Genomic DNA, 7,885 nt, shown 5'->3' on the forward strand with positions numbered 1-7,885 from the left:
TTTTTGCTATCATTACTGACTTACATATAAAGCCTGCCCTACATTCAAATAAAAAAGTCACCCTTTTCAATCACTGAAACGGTGAATTTTGTAAATAGATTTTTGTGTAGAAAACAATTTAGTAGATTAATAGCATAGAAAATCCTGTCGTAGGAACTCTGCTTTCCCACTGTATACAACACCATTTCCTGGCACTGAAGGGTGCACGTTTACAAACAAAATAAGCATTAAAAATATTTTAACCGCTTGGACGATAAATCTAACCAGTAGATTCAGAAAGAAACCAAAAATAGCTCTCAACAGAATCAACATCCTGGCTGCAGATGCCTCAGCACAGCAAAGTTACACATGAACACCGGGGAAAAATAAGGTGACTTAGGAGCGTGCGCTCAAGGAAGTGCCACGAGTACCTGCGCTGCCCTCGGGCCCTGCCTGCCCCCTGGAACAGCAGCTCCGCAGCAGGCTGCGAAGCCGAGGGTTTAACAAAAGCCAGGAAGATTAAAAAAAAAAAAGGCTCGGGGAATGGCTTGCCTGCTGTGTGGCACCAGGAGCACCCAGCCTGCTGCCAGACCAAGCTGGGGCAGGAGGCCCCCGGACCGCAGCCCCCAGTGCCAGGAGGGGGGCACGGGGCAGCACCCCCCTGCTGTCCCCTCGTGGACGAGCCCTGGTGGTCAGGACACTGCTCAAGGCAGCTTCACCGAGCACCAGGTCTGTTTTTAGCCATTACCTTCCAAAACCAAGACGTCTTGCCTACGGAGCTTGGTCTCCTAGTTACCAAAGGAAAGCGTACAAAAACTCACTAACACAGTTTTACTATTTTTTTTTTTTTTTTCAAAACTATAAAGAATTGTTTTTTAAAACCAAAAGGCGATCTGAGGACAGACCTGGTAAGAAGTGCTGTATAAGACAACCTTTAAAAACCCGTCAATGCTGCTGGACGTATTAAAAACCCCGTCCTGTCACCACGCCACGGCCCAGGCACTGCAGGTGACGGCACGGCCCGGCACAGCTCGGCACGGAGCCAAGGGCCACCAGCCTTTGAGGCCAAGTGGCGAGGTTGGCACTGAGTTGCTAAGCCCGGACGACACCACGTTTCCAGCTCCTGTGCATTCCCCAGGTGCTGGTGAGTCCTCTGCAGTCCAAACCTTGCAGGGCCTGTGCAAGCCTCTCCTGCCAAGTCTCAGCATGATTAAAACCCCAGGATTTCCTCACAATCAATCAGCCTTAATCAGATGAATTCCTTACACGTGCAGTCATTTATCTTCCCCGTGATTTTTGAAGGCAGCAATCTGGATTGTGCAAATTAAAGAGCATCAGCATTCCTCTGCGGCAGACACCAACTCCTCGCTGAACTCTGCCAGCCATCAGCTCAACAGAAACGTTTTGCTTTCCGAAAAAGCATTCCCCTGGTCACACGGAGCTTTTTCCTTTAATATCCATCTTGAGGCCAGCTTCGGACTGCTTGCTCAGTTGCTCCTCTGTGAAGGTGATGTAGGAATACACCAGGCTTCCAGCAATACTGCAACAAGAGGTTGGGGGAAAGGCGTGCAGTGAGGCACCGCATCGCCCAGCGGCACAGCGGTCTGCCAGACCCCGTAACCAGCTGGGCCGAGGAACATCCAGCCGTGGTTCTGACCATCACGGAGCCACCGCAAGCATCAACTTGCAAGAAAGTTCTGTTTTCCCCCAAAGCCCACGTGTTTTGTTTAACTCACACCCAAACGCCTGCCCTATTCCTGAGCCTGCTCCATCACCGGCGTAACCCCGGCGCCGCACGGGGGGCACGAGGAGACGTTTTGCAGCGGACGAATACACGCCGGTGCCCAAAAGACTTTTCCAAAAGCTCTACTAAAATAGCAGGTGAAATAAAGCAAGTATTTCATTTGCTACCTTAATTATACATGCCGGCTGCTCCGTGCCATGCCACGAACGGAAAGGAGCTCCTGTGTTGCCAGGCGGGGAGAGGCAGGGGAAAAGCCCCGCCAGCACGGCGCGTCCAGGAGCAGAGCACGACCCATCCGGGTCAACAGCGCCCTCTCACCAGCGAAGCAGGACCAAAAGGAGCCTCTCCACTCCCTGCAAGCTCCGAGCAGGAAGCTATTTCCCTCCACGTGGGGTCAGCTAAGTGTACCTGGTCTTCCTCTCTTTATTATTTTTTCTACTTTCCTAAAAAAGCAGCAGCTAAACCCACTGAACACGTCGAAGCTGCGCGGACGTGCCCTGGTGAACGCGTCCCCGCGGCGGTGCCATTCCCAGCCCGGTAACCGCGGGGCCGGGACTGGTCCCAGCTCACGGACAGACGCGGCTCTCCTTCTTCCTGCCCGGATCAGCTGAAAGCCACAACTATGCAAGAAGTCAAATCCCACGTTTTTTTTGAGAGCAGTCTCTTACTGCTCAAACCGTCTCAGTTTCACAGCGATTTTCATTTGTTAAACATGTTAAACCTGCAACCCCTGCGTTCTTACCTGATATTTAGACCAATGAAGTTTGTCCATGTAAAAATATAGTCTCCTCCAAAAAACATCCCAATATAGGTTATTAAAATATTCTGCAAAGGAACGAGATGTCAAGAACAAGAGTGAGTGTCCCCATAACCGGAGCCAAGCGCACGCTCCAGCTTTTAAAGCGACGTGGAACAGGAAAGCCGGGATGTGGACGGCGTGAAATACGCGAGTGCCGGTAATCTGGGATTAAAAGCAGTCGGGTTTAGTGCTGCTGGATGAATGGAGGCTTTGATTCCTCGGCAGCGGTGCCGAGCAGCACAGCACACGGGAGCAGAGCAACGTGGCACGGCACAGGGGGGTGCAGAGCAATGCCATTCCTGGCCCCTGGTGCCCATGGCAGCCGCAGGGCTGCGGACCTCCCCCCCGCTCCGACACCAGCCCTGCTGGACGGGCCGCTCATACGTGGCAGAATAACCAGGAAACCCCCCCCAGGAGCACCCGTCCATTTGGATAGCCAGCTTGTTCCGCCCCGGGACGAGGTGACCCAGAAGGTTTGGCTCTTTCCGGGCGTTTTGCACTTCATTAGCCCAGGACAAGCTACGCCAGAGCCGTGCACAGCTGCTGGCAGCGCCCGCTGTGCAAACACACCCAGATCCTCGTACTGCACACGGCGATGGCCTCAAGGCATGACACCAGCACATCCCCCTGCTGCTCCCTGTCCCCCCTGCTGCTCCCTGTCCCCCCCTGCTGCTCCCTGTCCCCCCCCTGCTGCTCCCTGTCCCCCCCCTGCTGCTGCTCCACCTCTGAAAGTCCCCTGGCACCAGCACCATGCCTCCGTGTGCCTACGCCACCGGGAAGGCTCGGTGCTGAGCCCCACGCTGACACCTCAGCCCCGCTTGCTCCCCAGCACCCCTCTCCCAGGCTTCTGGGAAGCACCAGCACCCCAAAACGGGATGCAGGGAGGCCGCTCGGAACAACCTCGCCCCTCCTCCAGGCAGCCCGGGCACGTGGCCACGCAGCACGGGAAGAGCAGCGCCGCCGGGCACGTCACCGCGCAGCCAGCCCACGCGCCGGGCGAGCGGGAATCACCGCGGAGGCGGCCCTGAGCACAGAAGGCCGCTTACCTTAATGCAGCCAACTATTGTAGTTGTAAGAGCAGAATTATACTGAGTGCAAAGAACCGTGGAGTACATCAGAATAAACCTGCGGGAGGAACAGACAGCGGTCAGGCTCCGGGACGCGCTCCGAGCACGGCAATTCAGCTTCTCGGCCCATGCCCCCTGCTCTACCATGGTGGTTTTTGGTGAAACCTGCACTGAATCATTTCCATCCACCATAGCTTTCAACGACATTGTCTCTCTCAGCACTAAATATATTTTTTTTTAACCCAGAATTACTCAGGCGACCAAAACCCACCACTGCTGCACCTCCCGGGAGCCCCGGTGCTGGCAGCCCCCGCCACGCGACCAGGACGGACCCCGGAGCGGTCGCGGCGCCCCTCCAGCCCCACACAGCTCGGGAGCACGGCGGAGAGCAGCCTTACCCCATCACACACGACAGCGTGAACTGCACGACGAAGAACACGTCTGCCCAGCCCTTGTACTCCATTGCCTGCAGAGAAACAGAGGAGGAGGCACGGGAATCCACAGCGAGCCAAGCCCCCAGCTTTCGCATCGCAGCGGATCCCCAGAGGTCCCGACCGAGCTGCGCTGCTGCCGCTTACAGCTGCGCCCCTGGACCTTTGGCCACGAGATCACGCAGAGATCTTTGTGTAGGTGCTGGGAGGGGAGCAGCTGAGGAAGGCTGCTTGTAAAACACCTCGGCTCCTTGCCCAAGCAGGAGCCGCCGGCCCGGCTGGGAGCTGGGGGACACGAAGCTGAGCGTGACCCAGAAACACGTCCCCGGGGCAGAGGAGGCTGACGGCAGCCCGGGCTGCGTTGGGCAGAGCGCTGCCAGCAGGGCAAGGGGCTCTGCCCCGCCTGCAGCCCTGCACGGCCTCACTTTTAATCGTGTCTGCTGACAGATTTCTTAATTACCCAGCAGGGCGAGACGCTGCTGCCGGCCAGGTCCCGCAGCTCCGCCACGCGCAGCGGCCGTGCAGGAGGCAGGGGAGCAGCCCCTGCGCCCACCACGGGCGGCTGCCGGCGCTCAGAGCGGCGCTGGTCACGGCAGGAGCCCCGACACAGCACGGCTTTGTCCGCCCCGACCGCCAGGAGTTTGTTCAGGGGGAAGGGAAAATAAAAAACAGAGGAGAGAGTTCTCCCGGGGGCGAACAGAGGCTGCACAGTGCAGCACACAGCAACGTTTTCTCCTCGGCTGCCAGCTCCCGGTTATCAAGGAGCACTTTATCCCCAGACTGCCCAGCTCAGCCGGCCCGCACGAAGCCCCTCGCTCTCCGCCGCTCTCGCCGGGGTCACCACCATGGCACTGGGCTCCAAAAAGAGCCAGCGGCCTTCCCCCAGCGTAACTGGCTGGGAACTGGGGTGACAACAGCGCAGCGGGCAGCTCAGGTACGCAGAGCCGCAGGAAAACCCCCGGCAAAGGAGGCAGGATCGCCTCGGAGCGGTTCCACAGAGCTGCTACAGGGAGGGGGAAGGACAACACAAGCTCGAAGAAACCCACTGACACCAAAAATACCCGCCTGCTTCGTCTTAGATAATATTTGGTTTCGCTTATTGCTCCTACACTTCCCCATTGCAGCATTACAAGAAGGCTCAGATGAGGCAACCCTGCGGATTTTAAGGCAAACCTAAGACTTGCCGTTTCTTTCTGCTTCGGCAGTTTCCCCTCCCTACCCCAAAAGCGGGCCTCAAACCCCTCTCTGCCCCAAACTCACCCACCAGACCCCACGCGGCACCCATCTGCAGGTCAGGGTAACGAGCTACTACACAGCTCCCCCTTTGGAGCTCCTGTCCCTGTACGCAACGAGGCCAAGCCGCAGAAAAGTGCCCCACAGCCAGCGCTGAGGTGTTCTTCCGAGCACGTTTTGCCCACGAGGCGCCGTGCCCCTAGAGAAATCCCAGAAGGTTTTGCTTTTGGGAACCAGAACCCTACCTTCTGCGCATCTCCGGTGAGGTAGGCAATGGTCAGGGTGGGAAGGATCATGAACAGCGCGTTGTAGTAGAGCAGACCGTATTTCCCCAGCTCCTGGAAATGGGAACAATCCGGGTCCTTACGCTGGCTCCGCACAGCACCACAAAACCTCGTGCGTTTTGCTACTGACGAGCAGGGCCCGTGAGCTCAGCGCACGCAGGAGTCCCGGAGGCAGGAGAGCTGGAGGGCTGGACACCAGCCAGACACCGGCCACACGGTGCCTTCGGACAGGGGCTCAGGCTCTGCTCGGGGGCTCTCCAGGAGCCAGCGTGCTGCTGACAAGCCCTGGGTCTCTCTGCCACCAGAGGAGGGGCACAGGAAGCCACCAGCACGAACCACGCCAAATAATCTGGGTGCAAAAATGGCAACCAAGCCCCCGGCGGGGCTTCCCTGGCTGCAGGGGATGGTGCTGGACCTTCAAGGTCACTGGAGCATCAAGGCACAGAAAACCCACCTCGTCCGGCAAAGCACGGGATTTCCCCCCAAAGCTTGCTCCTCAGGCACGGCCTGAGCCAGAGGGAGGAGATCTGGGGAGACGGTGGCACCAGGTGGGGACCCCAGCCACGGCCGAGGTGTCCCCCCCACGGGTGACAACCTCCCTGGTGCCACCCCCACAGGTCAGCCCCGGGCAGCACGGACGGAGCTCAGCCCACCTTGGAATCCAGCTTCTGTTTGACGTAGGCACCGTTCGCAGCTGTTAAGGCATCGTTAACGAGGATAAAAATATACCCCTCCAGATCAAACGCCAGGTCAGCACTGGGAAAGGAGAGAACAGTCGGTAAGTGCCACGGAGCGTGCCACCTGGGGGGTTCCTTCTGCCTGTTCGGCTGGCGGCTGTCAGGAAGAGTCAACCTGGGGGATCTGAGCCTGGGGAACGCTCCTGGAGGGGGATCTGAGCCTGTGGAACGCTCCTGGAGGGGGATCTGAGCCTGGGGAACGCTCCTGGAGGGGGATCTGAGCCTGGGGAACGCTCCTGGAGCGGGATCTGAGCCTGGGGAACGCTCCTGGAGCGGGATCTGAGCCTGGGGAACGCTCCTGGAGCGGGATCTGAGCCTGGGGAACGCTCCTTCCTACCCTACAGCACGTCTGAAGGGCAAGAGGAACGGTCACCGTGTACTCCCCGTGCCAGGCGGCAAGGGGACGGTCAGACGCTGCCCTCACCTCGAGGGGGCTCGAGCTGTGCTCTGGCGGCTTCCACCAAAGGAAGCAGGCACCTTCGGGGGGCACCTCGGCCGCTTTCTCAGCGGCACACGCAGCTCGGAACACGCTGCCAAGATTTCACGGTGGAAGGGCCTCCACGCGTGCCGTTCTGCTGAGCGCTGCTGGGCTGGGGCTGTCGGACCCCGAGCAAAGCCACAGCCGGGGGGGGAGTCGCGAGGGCGGCGATCGGGGGCTCACCTCGCAGCCACAAACGCGCCCATGATCATGGCCAACACCGTCATCTGGACGCCCCAGGAGAACTTCTTCCTGCAAGGAGAGGGACGAGGACACCCCGTCAGCCACGGGCAGGGAAAATCCGTAGCCTTACCCTGAAAACATCGGGGCCGGAGCCGGCAGCGCGCCGCTGCTCCGTGCGTGTTCCCTCCTCCCACGCGCGCTCCCAAAAGGCAGCCCGGGGCCAGGAGCCGTGGCCACGCAGCCCTCGGGCCCGCAGAAGCTGCCCGACACGGCGCGAGGCCTCTCGGCACCTCCTGCCAGCCCAAACGGCGCCCGCAAAGCGCCCGCGGGGACTCACTTGAGCAGGACGCCCTCGGCGAACATGGTGAACAGGATGGAGAACCGCCGCAGGACGGTGAACATCGGCAGGCTGCAGGGGGAAGGGTTGGCGGTGAGAGGGGCGCAACGCTCCCGAGCTGCTCCCACCCGCGCTGCCCACCCCCCGGCAAAGCCCCCCGGTCGGGGGGGGGGGGGGGGGGCACCGCCCCCGCCCCCCCCCCCCCCCCCCCCCCCCCCCCCCCGGCACCCCCCCCGGGGGGGGGGGGGGGGGGGGGGCACACGGCAGCTGCCCCCCCCCAGCAGCCCCGTGCGAGCGAGGCTACGGCCCCAGGGCGGGGGGGGTTATCCGTACTTCAGCTTCTTGGTGCTGAACAGTCCCGTGATCTGGTTCCCGAAGTACAGGAGAGGTAGAGGAAAAGTCTGGAAAATTAAAAAATAAAAAGTTGGAGGGGGGGGGACGGGGGGGTAACAGGGCGAGTAACGGGCTGGGGAGCTGCGCCCAGCACATGGGTGTATCTGGGGAAGTTCCCCCCCAGTCCCAAGGGGAAGTTTCCCACGCACGTGCTCCCCAAACCCGCGTGGATTGAGGGGCAAGGAGCCCCCAAAGAGGGGCTGGGGGGCCGTGGGGGGGG

General features: G+C 60.0%; 1 protein-coding gene across 1 annotated transcript in view; it reads right to left on the reverse strand.

Moving 5' to 3' along the window:
- Nucleotides 1-713: 713 nt before the first annotated feature.
- Nucleotides 714-7,885, reverse strand: part of SLC35D1 (solute carrier family 35 member D1) — a 7,870-nt gene continuing 698 nt past the window's right edge. Inside the window, exons 2-10 of the mRNA XM_035333387.1 lie at nt 7,606-7,746; nt 7,273-7,344; nt 6,936-7,004; nt 6,191-6,293; nt 5,499-5,591; nt 3,988-4,055; nt 3,569-3,647; nt 2,466-2,548; nt 714-1,519 (exon numbers count right to left, since the gene is read on the reverse strand). Coding sequence (XP_035189278.1) covers nt 1,411-1,519; nt 2,466-2,548; nt 3,569-3,647; nt 3,988-4,055; nt 5,499-5,591; nt 6,191-6,293; nt 6,936-7,004; nt 7,273-7,344; nt 7,606-7,746 — 817 coding nt within the window. The 3' untranslated portion in view covers nt 714-1,410. The remainder of the gene's footprint in view (nt 1,520-2,465; nt 2,549-3,568; nt 3,648-3,987; nt 4,056-5,498; nt 5,592-6,190; nt 6,294-6,935; nt 7,005-7,272; nt 7,345-7,605; nt 7,747-7,885) is intronic.

The sequence above is a fragment of the Oxyura jamaicensis genome, chromosome 8, assembly GCF_011077185.1.
Source record: "Oxyura jamaicensis isolate SHBP4307 breed ruddy duck chromosome 8, BPBGC_Ojam_1.0, whole genome shotgun sequence".
In the NCBI taxonomy this organism is placed as follows: domain Eukaryota; kingdom Metazoa; phylum Chordata; class Aves; order Anseriformes; family Anatidae; genus Oxyura; species Oxyura jamaicensis.